At 38.0% G+C, this 14,858-nt stretch overlaps 1 protein-coding gene across 2 annotated transcripts in view; it reads right to left on the bottom strand.

Moving 5' to 3' along the window:
- Positions 1 to 4,505: 4,505 nt before the first annotated feature.
- CHD1L (chromodomain helicase DNA binding protein 1 like) overlaps positions 4,506 to 14,858 on the bottom strand; it is a 51,943-nt gene continuing 41,590 nt past the window's right edge. Inside the window, exons 21-23 of one of the 2 annotated variants that reach the window (XM_026713217.2) lie at positions 14,655 to 14,769; positions 6,164 to 6,272; positions 4,506 to 4,825 (exon numbers count right to left, since the gene is read on the bottom strand). In XM_026713217.2, the coding sequence (XP_026569002.1) occupies positions 4,783 to 4,825; positions 6,164 to 6,272; positions 14,655 to 14,769 (267 nt within the window). In that variant the 3' untranslated portion in view covers positions 4,506 to 4,782. Of the gene's footprint in view, positions 6,108 to 6,163; positions 6,273 to 14,654; positions 14,770 to 14,858 lie in introns of both variants that reach the window. The other variant, XM_087926087.1, reaches the window with a different exon arrangement.

The raw sequence follows: 14,858 nt of genomic DNA, 5'->3' as shown, positions 1-14,858 counted from the left end.
GTGTTGCAGGAGGGGCTCTGGCCCGCCTTCATGACTAGTGCATGCTGGCCAAGGAAGTGGAGATTGACCAAGCCTGAAACAAGTACCACACAGCTAAAGTCTGGAAAAAGTCACCTCCAGAAAGGAAGAGGGACAAGGCCAGTACTCAAGCCCTGCAAGCATGATCCATTGCCTGATTCAAATGTGGCAAGCAAGGCTATTGAGCCATGGAATGCAGAACCAACCATCCAGTCAAGAAAATAGATCAAGATTCCGCTGGGGAGAAACCCCCAAGTTGCAACCTGACACGAGAGAGATGACACTGAAAGGAGTGGAGGTCATGGACCTGCCAAACAGAATAAGAGATCCGGGCCATAAGACAGAGAACCCAGGCCATTGACTGAATACATCCAAGAGTTCTGAGGCCTGCTAGGAAAGCTGAGAGGATGGCCGGAGCAATTGTTGGTCTACCAATTCTGAGATGGGCTGCATTGGAAACTGTACCAAAATTGCCAGCCCTGAGGAATCCCAGATGAGGTCCATGTGTGGTACCAGCTGGTGACTACAGTAAAGTTAGACCTGATGGAATACAAACAGCTGCCAAGTATGAACAGCTTCTGAGTCATTTGAACATTTATCGCTATTCAACTTGCCAATAAATTAGAGGGAGGGAAGGGTGGAAAAGAATGCAGACAATCCAAGAATAGACCTTGTGAGCCAAGAATCCACTAACAGGTGTCTCACAAAAAACGAACTATTCTCAAAACAAAAGACTGATTCTTAATTGAACAGTGTGACTTTAATGGGTGGGAAGGACGGAAAACTAACATTTAACTATGTAGCCTTGCACAGGGAAGTCCTCAGAGCTGGTTTTAATTTATTTTTATTTTATTTTTATTTATTTGTCAAGCAAGTATTAGATAACAAGTATAAGCATGGTTATGAATACATGAAATGGATACAAATAATAAAAAAAAACAATAGGGACGGTAGGCACATTTGTGCACTTATGCACGCCCCCTACAGACATCTTAGGAAAGGGGTGAGGTCAATAGTAGACAGTCTAAGGTTAAAGTTAATTCTTCAGTACCAAATTGGTGTATCCAATAAAGTTTTACTTTTGAGATGTTAAAATGCCTGAGAGTGCCTACTTTTCTTGGGCTCACTAGTTGGACGGTTGGCAGTAAACCAGCTCCTTTCTGCAACCCTCAGCACAGCCTACTTGGTTGGTTGCCTCTGAAGGTGCTGTGAAAGGAAAGTTGGAACGATGTCTGGAGCGGAAAGCAGAGATGGTGACATAGGCTGGAGGGGCTCCAGTGAAGAAGGCACTGGTGGGATGCAAGTGATCCCACCAGCTCTGGGATGCAAGTGATCATGGCCCTTTCCAAAGAGTGAGCAGAGAAAGTGGAACTGCTGCTGACATGGGAGGGGGGTGCTGCAGCCGGAACCCCCTCCTCAGCCTGAAAGAGCCATGGCATGGCAAGGTGAGAAAGCCTGCTGAAACGGAATTCCCCTGATTCCTCCAAAGGTGGTCATGAAGTGCAGAGAGAAATGGAAAGTCAAGAGAGCTGGCAGACTGGAAGTTCCTGGCACCATGCTGGAGCAACTGAGAGACAAGTTCATGGGCATGGAAGTGCAGAATGCAATATCCATGCACTAAGCTGTCCTGGGACCAGGAGTGAGTGCCAGTCAACCACACAGGACCTTCGTCTTCCTGAACCCAAACCACAATGATGAGATCGTGATTCAAGGTGCGGGGAGTTCCTAAGAGATGAGCATTTTTCCCCAGCTGGCCTCTGGGTGATCCCAAGTGCCCCAGGGTGGACAGTGCATGCAGGCACAGGCTAGCCCATATGTGGTAGGATTGCTACCAGGCTATGTGCTGGTCCAAGGCAATCAAGAGCCTTGTTCTGAACCAGCCTTAGCAGAAGCAAGAAACAGACTCCTTGTCACAAACCCCCCCCTTTTTTTACCCATGAGCTCCCAGCCGAAAGGCTGAGAATTAAGTTCTGGCAAGCAGTCTCTGTGGCACGAAATACATTGAGCAAAATCTTCAGAAAGATGAACTGTTGTCTCCTACAACCACTCCCCTTTCATTTATTCACCAGCCAGGAAGGGGCTAGTGTCCACGTGTGTTTTGCTTCCCAAGTCGACTCTAACAGCTTTGTGCATACGTGCATCTGGAACAGGCCCCAGCTGTTCTTCCTCCTCACTCACAGGCCACACCCACAGAACCGGTTGTTAAGAAATTTGAATCCCACCCCTATCCTGAATGTGTCATTTACAACACATTTACTGAATTATATCCCCCCCACCCACCCAACATGGCACCTAATCAGGGTGAGCTTTATAAGATCTTATTCTGGAAATTATCAAGAAATTGGAAAGCATTAAATACTTTTGCAGCTCAAGTAATGGCCACTTCCTGTCTTGCCTTAGCTATAGGTGGCTGAATATAGTCCTACCACAGTATGGGAGCCTGCTCTGCAGTTATGCTGATATGCGAATCTCTCCTGTCTTCCTAAGAGGAGAGGAAGTCTGCCTAGCAGCTTTCTCTTACATTGCATGATTATGTACTTAAGTCTAACAAGATTCAAGGGCCAACAATGGCTGGTTAAGTTCAACTAAGTTTGGCTTTTTTTTTATCCCTAACATTGTAAATTAATGTGCTTGGACTTTGACATTGAATCATTTTACAGATATTTTGCCAACAAGGTCAAGGGAATATGTGGAATCATAGCAGAAGGAAGGTGGATACTTCGGGTTCTGATGAGCTGTGGCTTGCACTCACTGTACCTGGGACTTCTCTGGCACCTGTGGCAATAGGCTGATATCCAAGTGTCTTACCAGATTCAGAGGCTGGAAACAGCTCAAGTTACTTATGGCATTTATTATTTTTTGTAAGTTTTTTAAAAGAGCTAATTTGTCCCCTGTCCAACCATGAGTCATTCAATCAAGGGAAGCCATCACCTAGTCTATGCAAATGAAACCCCCATGTGTGGAAGGAAGAACCTGTTTTCCTGCTGGTGGACACAAAACTGAGAGGTATAGCAACAGAACAGAAAATGCCCGATAACATCAATATGGAACCTCACTGGAAATACCAAGATGTGAGTGCTAATAGAACTCTGGCTTCCTGAAACTAATGACTAGTGATTTTCTTTTGATTCAGTTGACTTTACTAGAAACCTGTGAGGAGAAATTACAGCCATTTTGGGTAGAGTTGTCCACACTATTGAAAACTATACAATGGACTTGGTTACACTTTTCCTGCTGATCATTACAGATGCTGAATAGACTGATTACTGTTTCAGCTGCAAGATTGGCATCACTGCATTGCCATATAATGGAATGACTTTGTCCTAGGACTGAAGCTATATTAGTGGGATGGTAAACATTTGGGTATTGATGTAACTACTCATATGATTTCATTGCTTTGGTGTATTTATTGATGTTCCACATATTTAAAATGTATTTATAAGCAAACTACACCTTAAGAGAGAAACCCTATCAAGTGAATCTCCAGGGAATACTGTGGAAGACTGGGTATCACAGATTATGAGGGGAGTAACTTGTGGGGATAATTGACCTTGTATTTACATTTTCTTTCTAAAAAAAGATTTCCATAGCACAGAGGGGCTGCATAGCATGGAATACACTGAACTAGATGGGTGATATTACATCAAGGTCACCTGTTGACTTTGATGGCTTTTTTTTAATTTGAAAGTCCTCTAACTTTCTTGTATGTTTCAAGTTCGAAGATTTCTGAGTGTTTACACCACCTATGGAGTGCATCCTTTTTTGTAGGGAGTTCCTTAACTTTTCAAGGGCTCGTTTTTCTTGATGCAACTCATTTCTTAGTCACTAGGATGACTCAAAAAGATCTATACTTCTTGAGTATATAGCAAGTCCCCCCACCCCAAATCATGATAATTTTTGTTGGGCATGCATATTGAAATTGGACTTTTAAAATCTACTGCATTGAAAAACCAGAACAGCTCCGAAGGATGGTTAAATTTGGATATTGGATCTGCTGCTTATACAGTGTTACCTTACACATTACCAGAGTTAGTTGTTTTTGTAGATTTTAACTTGGGCTGTGTTTTATATTGTAGTATGTGTTTCCCATCATTTTTTAAAATGAAATTTACTCTTTCCTGGTTATCCATCTTGACATAGTTGGCATCTTTTGGGTTTTTTTTGGATTGACACATTAGGGATTTTGCTTTGTTTCTTCTTACTCAGGGTGTCTACCCTGTAGTATGCCATTTGTGTGAGCTGGTTTCCACAAGGCTCCTATTATTTTTTTGAATGGGTGAATGTAAAAAAAAATTCTTGTAAACTACAACACTGCCCTTCCTAATACATGTGTAATCTATGACAACATATATTGTTTATTTAAATTATTGTAAATATATATTCTCCATTTCAAATGAGCCAGAACTTTAAAAATGTCTATAGTAACAGTCCCACACACTTGAATAGTAAAACTCCAGCAAATCATCTAAATGCTAATTCTACATTGGTTTCAGATAATTCTTTTATTGTGCAATCACTCTTTTTATAAAATTTCACTTCTCTTCATTTTTTCAGACCATCTTTGAAGCTTTGGATATTTTTTCTAAAGCATAATTTGCCCCATTAATATAGAAAGTACCCAGAACTATAAAATACAATTCTAATTAAAAACAAAAATTAAGAAAACTACATAAAAGTGAATATTTAATTCAATTTATCCACTGAAAATGTCAATTTTTGTTTAATAGCTGAAAAACTTTAAGATTGTAGTATTGCTACTGTGGATTATTTTGAAGACGAACATGCTTTAATTCTTGGAAAGTAATATCTGAAGAACATAGCTAAGGAATTGCCAGTTATTATCAGCTTAACTCAATCAGTAAATTGCTGTCTTATATCCTATGCCTGTCATAGAGCTAATTTGAACATAAGCTTCACTTAACATTATGATTTTTTTGTTACTGTTGCAAATATTAGTACAGGGAAGGATCCCAAAAATCTTCACTAGAGTTTGTTCTTAGCAAAAGTTGTGGGAAGGCCTTTGATAATTCCCATGTTAAAAAAAAAGTATCAAGTGATTTTGAGAGGCAGAACTTATATGTCATCTTTCTGCAACCAAGAAAACAAATATCTTTTCTGAAATGCCTTTGGGAATGCCTCAACTAGGTAATAGTGTTGCTATTCCCAGACCGATGAATACTTCCATGTTCAATGTGTATGTCATCTACCAGTTTAAGTTTTTAAAGTACAATTTTTGTTATAAGCTCCACTATTTTGCCACAATGTTTGCTCTCATCAGGAAAATAAGAGAAAAAAAAATCAAACCAGACAAGCCTTCTGTGAATATGTTTGTTCAATTGTATAACATTTATAGGATAATTTCAAAAGCCTTTCCTTCACACTAATTAAAAGAATTTGAACACACTGTTCTTCTAGAATAGGAGTGTCAAACTCAAGGCCCACAGGCCAAATTCAGCCTGTGATATAGTCAGATTTGGCCCGTAGGGCCATCCTTGTCTACCCAATATGAAGAGGAAAGATCGAGCCAGCCTGGCTTTGGCCTGGTCTACCCAATGAGAAAACATGCCAGCAGTTTGGGGAGTGGCGTCAAGCTGGCCATGCCCACCCAGTTGGTCATACCCACCCAGTAAGCCACACCTACCCAGCCCCCCAAGGTCAACCACAGCCCTGATATGGCCCTCAATGAAATTGAGTTTACCCTTGTTCTAGAACTGTAAGCTGAAATACAATGTTTTTTGCATGAAAAAAATGTCCAACCTAAAAAAGGGAGGGAATCATTTTAGATTGTCTATATCTGGGCTGTCAAACTCCAGCCCTTGGGGCAGATGCATCATGTGCTGGCCATGCTCACGCTCAGTTTAGCAAAGGGGAAAAAAGTCCCAATACATCACGTGATGCCACCATGACAATGTGAGTTTGACACCTGGTCTATATCAGCAAAATACTCAGTTGCTCAGGTCTCAACAAGTGTCTCATGTCTTCATTCAGCAGTTCTGTTGTTTCAATAAACACCTTTGTCTGGTTTTCTTAGCCTGTTGAATAAGTAAAAGCAATTCATTGTAGTCTGGTTCTTGGAAAGTCTTAATTCACTGTGAAATACAGATAACAATAGTTATTTTGAGCAATATAAGATGTAGAAGGATACACATATGTGGGAATTCCTCTGGATCCCAAGTACTTGCGAATGAGGCGTTCTGTTCCATACCAATTAAAGCCCTTGATTGAATATCCAATGCGAGGAAGATGAATGCTTGCTGAGGTAAAGAATAAAGAGAAAATATCTGGTATGCAGCACCAATAACAATGTATTAGTGTAGAAGGAACTATCTAGGAAATTATAAACAAAATGATATTTTACATTATTTTTATACGAAGAGAAGCTCATTTTGTTGCAATGTAAACTATAACAGGGGCTAATGTTCATTTTTTTTTATTATATATAAATTTTTATTATTTTTTTAACATAAAAAACACAACAACAAAACATAAAAGTATCAGCTCCCCCATATTTTTGTACACACCGTAAGTCGGTTGGTCCATCGGTTTTGTGCATTCACCTCATAGTCACAATTACAGTTACTTTATATAATACTCTTATCAATACAAATTTATAAATCCTAGTATCTCTATTAAAGAAAAAAAAAAAAATTTGACTAAACTTTTATTCGGTCATGCCTTTATGAGATAACTATATTTTAAATATTTTATTCTAAAACAAATCTTATAATCATACCAATTCTATCCCAAATATGAAAAAGAAAGAAACAAAGAAAACTATTATATAAATATAGTATCAAAAACCAATAAAAGGAAAGGGAAAATAAAATCATTATTATTCCTTATTATCTAACTTTTATATTTTAATATTTCATCATTCAACCATTGATAGAAAAGATCCCAAACTAAATAAAATTGTTTATCTTCTTGCTCTCTAATTTCAAAAGTCAATCTACTCATCTCAGCACATTCCAAAATTTTCTTTACAACTTCTTCTTGCAATGGAATTTTCTCATTTTTCCAATTTTTGCAAATACAATCCTAGCAGCAGTCAATACATTTACAATCAAATATTTCAACTCTTTACTATAAGTATCTGGTAGTATTCCCAATAGAAAAACTCCGGTTTCAAGTCTATATGCTTCTTTGTCATTTTTTCCAGCCACATGTGGATTTTAGTCCAATATTTTCTAGCATCCTCACAAGTCCACCACATGTGATAGTATGAACCAGGTTTCTGATGACATTTCCAGCATTTTTCGGATTTGTTCTTAAACATTCTTGCTATCCTTGTCGGGGAAAATGCCACCTGTAAAACATCTTATACAAGTTTTCTTTATAGGCTGTAGACATTGTCATTTTATAATTTTGCGACCATAATTTCTGCCATTTCTCTAAATCAATCCCATATCCAAAATTCCTCCCCACGCAATCATAGTTTCTTTAACTTGTTCTTCCTCAAGCTTAATTTGCAATAAATAACCATACAATTTTTAATCACCTTTTCATCAGTACCCATCAAAATCTTATCCAAGTCAGTTTGCTTATCATAAAATCCTCTGCTTTGGAATCCTCATAGTACTTTGAATATATTTGCAAATATGAAAACCAATTCATCCGTATACCTTGTTCTTCCAATTTTTGCATCGATTTAAGTTCACCCTTTTCATCTAATAATTCCCCATAGTTAACTGTTTGTTCCTTTTTATAGATTATAGGATAAGAAAACGCTTCTATCGTCGATAACCAAACTGGAATTTTCAAATAACACTGTTTTTTTATCTTCTCCCAATTCAACCACAGAGACTCCCGTATATAATGCCTTCTAAAATACCCCTGTGTTTTAGTTCCCTTGTACCATAAAAAGCATGCCAGCCCAACAACAAATCATGACCTTCTAATGTCAACAATCTGGTTTTCCTTAATGTTATCCATTCTTTAACCCACGTCAAGTTTGCAGCTTGGTAGTACAACTCCCAATTAGGCAGTCCAAACCCTCCTCTAAATCTAGCATCCTGTAAAAGCTTTAACTTTATTCTTGCTTTCTTACCTTGCCATATATACTTCAAAACAATTTTATTTAAATCCTCAAAATATTCTTTTCCAAGCCTAATTGGTATTGTTTGAAACAAAAATAAGACTCTGGGTAAAATGTTCATCTTAATTGTTGAAATCCTTCCTATTAATGACAATTGTAAGTTCTCCCATTTTTTCAAGTCTTGAGCTATCTGTTGTTTAAGTTTAATATAATTATTCTCCTTCAATGTACTACATCTTGATGTCAAATATATCCCCAGATACTTAACCTTGTTTGTAACTTGAATTTTTAACAGTTCTGCCAACTCTTCCCTTTGTTTCAGCAACATATTCTTTGACAAAATCTTTGTTTTATCTCTATTTATTTTCAAACCAGCCACCTCCCATAGACCTCTATCTTTTCCAACAGTTTCGAGGCTGTTTCTATAGGGTCTTCCAAGATAAAGACTAGGTCATCTGCAAAGGCTTGTAGTTTAAATTCTTCCTTTTTAATTTTCATTCCTTTTATAGTTTTATCTTCTCTGATATTTCTATTCAACACTTCCAAAGTCAATACAAATATCAAGGGAGAAAGAGGACAACCTTGTCTTGTGCCTTTTCTTATATTAATAGGATCTGTAAATTCTCCCTCCATCATTACCTTAGCTGTTTGTTCATTATAAATTGCTTCTATTGCCTGAATAAATCTTCTAGCAAAGCCCATCTGTTCCATTAAAAGTAACATAAATCTCCAATTCACGTTATCAAATGCCTTTTGAGCATCTAAAAATATCAAAGCCATTTGCTTTTCAGGATGTGCCTCATAGTATTCCAAGGTGTCCAGAATTACTCTCATATTGTCTCTGATTTGTCGCTTTGGCAAAAACCCATTTTGGTCTGGGTGGATAAAGTTATTCAAGTACTTTTTAAGTCTTTCTGCTAATATTGAAGCAAAAATTTTTACATACTAAGACTGCCGAACTTGACTATGCTAATGTAATTATGATGGGAGACTTTAATGGAATTGTGGATAATAGACTTGACTATATTGCAACAACAGTAAAGCATAACAGGAAAACTCTTCCTAAATCCTTTTTTAAAATGATAGATGAATTAACTTTAAAAGACATATGGAGAGAAAGAAATGATAAATCTAAGCAATTTACGTTCTATTCAAATAGGCATCTATCATGGTCCAGACTGGATATGATTTGGATCTCAACAGATTTAATGTCTAGTATTCAAGAAGTAAATATTGAAACAAGTACTTGGGCTGACCATAACCCATTGACAATTGAATGGAAGGGACAAAGGAAAAGATCGAGATGGACATTAAATAATTCTATTTTAAAGGATAAGGAATTTATACAATGGATGGAGAAAGAATTGGCCTTCTTCTTTAAAGAGAACAGAAAAGAAGACACCTCAATACAGAATGTTTGGGACACAATGAAGGCCTATGTTAGAGGCTTGATAATAGACTATACAAGAAAAAGAACAGCAGGAAAAGGCGAACTCTTAAAGCCTTGGATGATGAATATAAGGGACTTGAAAAAGAATTACAGAAAATGCCACACAGAAAAGATGTTAAAATGAAACTGGATATAACTAAACATAAAATGGATTTAATAGAGAAAGAAGAACTGGCACAGAAAATTAGGAATGCTAAACAGAATTATTTTGAGGATGCAAATAAGCCAGGTAGATGGCTAGCATACAAATTGAGAAAGGAGAAAGAGTCGAGGAAAATACCGCAGTTAATAGACGACCAAGGTAAAATTTGTTATGGCAGCAAAGAAAAAAAGAGATTATTTATGATTTTTATAAGCATTTGTATAAGAAAGAAGACATTGATGAGGAGAAAGTTAAACAATACCTACAGAATGCAAATCTACCTAAGATACCTAAAGAGATTGAAGAAATGCTAGAAAGTAATATAACAATGATGGAGTTAAGTCAAGCACTTAAGAAACAAAATAATGGAAAGGCACCAGGTCCAGACGGGTTTCCTGTAGAATTTTATAAAATCTTTCAAGAATCACTGTGTATTCCACTGTTAGAAGTTATGAATGAAGTTATGTTAAAAAAGATGATACCTAAAACATGGTCAGAGGCTTACATTACACTTATTCCAAAAGAGGAGGCGGACCTACTGCAAATCAAGAATTATAGACCGATTTCTTTACTAAATGCTAATGTTCATTTTAAATCTATTCTAATGTGAATAGTAGCAGAACTTTTGATAGTTCCTCCTTGTAATCTATTCCAACTGAATAGTCAGTAAAAACCAAGTTGTGCTAACATGTAAGTAACATCTTCAGATTTCCCTGGTGAAATTTAATACCAAAATGATTAAATTTCAGCAGTATAATTATTGTTTTTCAGTGGTGCTTGTGCTCTTAAGAATGGGAGTGGAAACAGCTTGAAATTCTCAGACCACCCAGACTCACCCCATCTTTAAAAACAACAATGGGCTGTTCCAGCATTGGACAAGAGTCTTCTCTTCTTCTGAAATCTGCCTAGGTCTTCATGGATTTTCTTTCATTTAAAATGTTAGTCATTATTCCCAGTTTTGTGCCATCTACAGGCTGTAAGTGTCCCATCAACTGCCTCATCAAGGTCACTGGATAGCATGGGGCTCAAGGTACTCCACATAATACTTGCCTAATAAATATGGTACTTTTTGGGTGCCAATTGTGAATCCATCTAACAATATCATCATCTAGTCCCCAGCTTAGAATCATAGTGTTAGGTCTGGAAAGGACCTTGGAGGTCTTCTAGTCCAACCCCCTGCCCAAGGCAGAAGACCTTATACCATTCCAGACAAATGACTGACCAATCTTTTCTTGAAAACCACTAGCAATGGATTGCCTACTTTAGGAGGTAAGCTGTTTCACAGATTAACTGCTTTCACTATCAGGACATTTCTCTTTAGTTCCAGGTAGGATCTCTCTTTAACCAGCTTCCACCTTTTGCTTCTTGTTCTGTTCTTAGAAGCTTTCGAGACTAAATCAACCTCCTCTTCTCTGTGACTGCCCCTCAAATATTGGAAAACTGCTATCAAGTCACTCTAATCCTTCCCTTCCTTAGGCTAGAATCGAGACATATCCAGCTCCCTCAATTATTCATCGTACACTTTTTCAAGTGCCTCAGCAATATTTTTGTATTATAGTGGCCAGAACTGGATGCAGTATTCCAAATCTGGCCTCACTTGTGCAGTATAGAGTGGTATATAGATATAACTATAAACTATTAAAGAGGGAGATAAAGTTTGGCATGATGTTTTTAACAAACCCATACTGGCTTCTATTAAACACCTTGTTCATTACTAGGTGCTCACAATTTTTTTTTGATTATCTTTTCTATGATTTTCCCAGGTATTGATATCAACCTTATGCTTATTTTGATGAGCTCTCTGTCACATCTTTGATCTTAGCTCCAGGGAGACAACTTACCTCTCTCAATAGCTTATCAGGTCAAGCAGCATATACCGTATTTTTTGGAGTATAAGACACTCTGAAGTATAACACGCACCTAGCTTTTGGTCAGGAAAACAAGAAAAAAAATCTGCCTCTGCCTCCCAGCAATTTGTCCCCTTGCAGCAAACAGCTTGGTCACAGCACAGCCTGATTGTTGGTTGGATCGGCCTCCCAACAATCAGCTGTTTCAGGCTGCAGGGATCACCATAGCCTATTACCGCCTAGACATGGCAACAGATCAGCCAATGGGGACTGTTTGGAAACTAAAACATAGTATTTGTTTGTATGGGACAGTCTGGAGTCAGGGCGTGGCTTAGATTTACTGGACCTTATATTAGAGTTGGTTTGTCCTCTATAACCTAGGCTTCTATATCTGTCTACTCTGTAATGACTAGCTTCTGTCAATATTGCTGATTTGTATGCTGACTTCTGCTGTCTGCTTTGTATATAAATAAGTTTTTCTTATGTGGATGTATCCTGCAGAATTATTTACTTGTGTGCTAGTCAGATGTGCTACAAGCTCTTAACAGATTATGGGCCAAGAGTACACAATAAGACTGAACTGTAATTAGGCTGAAGGACTGCTTGTGTCATAATAAAAAAGAACAAGGCAGAGAAAGATTGCAGGATGGCTGTTGAATTCAAGGAGAGCTCTCTGCCTCATTTGGGACAAAAGAATTATATTATTTGGGCTGCAAAATTGGAATGTTTCCTAAAGGCTAAGGAGCTTTGGGATATTGTTGTAAATCAACCCAGGCACCATTAGCAGCAGCTAATCAGAGGCCGCATATCAAGGCACTGGCCTATATCATCTTAAATTTAGAAGATGCACAATATTTGAATGTAGCTGATTTAAAGACTGAAGATGAAGTTTGGCTGAAATTGAGAAGTGTGCATGTGAGTACAATATTGTACAATTATCGAGACAGTTGTACAGAGCAAGGCTGCAGCCACAACCAAGTGTGGAATAGCATTTGTTGCACATGTAGACTTTATTCATTGAGCTGGAACAGCGTGGGATGCAGATTCCTAAATCTCAAAAGGTGCTGTGGTATTAAACAGTGTTGATGAAACTTGGGATATTGTTTCAGCTGAGTTTCTGAGTTTTGCAAAAAATGCAACAGTTTGCAGAAGGGTTAAATTTAAACTGACAGAGGTTCAGAATTCACGTCAGCAAGTTTTCAACAGGGGTTGGGACAGTTAGGAATAAAATACAGACACAAATCCATACAAAAAAAAGCAGCTGAAAATGGGGTAGCTGAGAGGCAGAATGGTGTCTTACAAATGATGAAGGACTCACTTCTGGAGGACTCAGGTTTGAGCAAGTCATATTAGGGTGAAACCATGTTGACTGCAAATTATTTAATCAATAGGCTGTGGAGTTCCTCCATTAATGATGCTCCATATGCAATGCTATATGGGAGAAAGCCATCTCTGGCACATTTAAGGGTGTTTGGAAGCACTGCATGGGTGCATATTACAAAAGCAATTAGAAGAAAGGGTCAACCAAAGAATAGAAATTTAAGATTTACAGGCTACGAACTTATTGCTTTAGTGATGGAAGCAAGAGAATAGTGATTTCAAAGTCTGCAAGCTTTGCAGAGCAAAACTGGAACAGAGTTGATGCCAATTTTTGGAATGATCAACTTAGTGACAGTGATTCACTTAGTGATGGTAACTCACTTAGTGATAGTGTCAGCATTCAGGGAGGAGAAACTGAAAAAGCACAAATAAAGGAATCAGAATATGACTGAGGTATGAAGCAAGAAAGGACTGAAGAGCAATCAATGCCACACCGATCAGAACGATGGACCAAGAGGATTCCACCTGATATGTATTCTGCTAGTAAAGTTATGGTGTGTAATGTGTGATATGAACCAAGGAACTATAAATAAGTATTGACATTACCCAAAATTGAACAAATAAAGTGGAAAGAAGCCATGGACAAAGAAATGAAATATATGGGTGAACATAAAGTGTTCACATCTATGGTTTTGCCACAGGGTTGCAAAGCTGTAGGATGTAAGTGGGTGTATAAAAAGAAAGTACTATCAATAGTGAGGTACAATACAAGGCAAGATTAGTAGCACAAGGTTTTTCACAGAAGAAAAATATGCACTATGACGAAGTATTCACACCAATGGTGAAGAGTAAAAGTATAAGGCTGGCACTAGTGTTGGCAGCAGTATGTGACCACGTCATTGGATGGAGTGCACCACAAGAAGAACATTGAGTTATTTGGTTTTCTGTCTGTACCAGTCATAAAGGGAGGAGTGTATAAGGTTCATAAATTGGAATAGACATGGCAAACAGGTCAGCCAATGGGGACTGTTTGGACAGACATGGTAACAGGTCAGCTAATGGGGACTGTTTGGAAACTGAAACATAGTATTTGTTTGTATGGGGCCATAAGAGACAGTTTGGAGTCTGGGCTTGGCTTAGACTTACTGGATAAGAGTTGGTTTGTCCTCTGTAACCCAGGCCTCTATATATCTCTACTCTGCAATGATTTGCTTCTGTGAATATTGCTTCTGTATTCCTAATTTTGTATGCTGACTTCTGCTGTATGGTATTGTATATAAAGAAGTTTTCTTATGTGGATGAATCCTGCAGAATTATTTACTTGTATGCTGGTTGGATGTGCTGTAAGTTCTAACAGACTAGGGAGTCATGTGACTGGGTGGGAGTGAGTGACGTCAAGTTGGCCATGCCCAACCAGATTTTGTGGCTCCAGTGTTGCTGTTGTTGTTTTTGTGGGAAACGGGTCCAAATGGCTCTTTGAGCATTTAAGGTTGCAGAGCCCTAGTCTAGACATTTGATTTTTACTATTTCCAGGCTCATATTGCAGCTGCTTGTCATCAGCTGATACATTCAATCGCTTTTCTTCTTTTCCCCTCCCTTTTTGTCTCCTTGGCCACTACCATTTGGCAGCATATAGGGTAGCAGTTCTTTTTTCCCTGAGATTAGTAGTGGTTCCATTAATTCAATCCTAGGTGGAAGCAAATTTTGCTTCTGTGCTATAAAGCAATCTTACCCAACCTGTTCATTTGCAATATCCATCACCCTTGTCGAAATACAAAGTTTTGTACACAGAGAACTATCATGTTTCTTCCATTTCAAAAGCCCTGAGACAGGCATACTTACCATTTCTTTTCTTGGCTTCTTGATAAATTTTCTTTAATCCTTTTTCTAATGCAGGAAGCTTAATTCCAGACAAGTTGTTTGAATGATCCCGATGCTGTGCTACAATAAGAGCCAGCTAGGAAGATATTACATTTTGACTAGTGAGCAAATCGAGTACACAGAATGGATTGTCAAAAAACAAAACAATTCTTGTCACTTTTTACA

The sequence above is a fragment of the Pseudonaja textilis genome, chromosome 2, assembly GCF_049901715.1.
Source record: "Pseudonaja textilis isolate UNSWEBS1 chromosome 2, rPseTex1.2, whole genome shotgun sequence".
NCBI lineage: Eukaryota > Metazoa > Chordata > Lepidosauria > Squamata > Elapidae > Pseudonaja > Pseudonaja textilis.
This window is presented reverse-complemented; position numbering and strand designations above follow the sequence as displayed.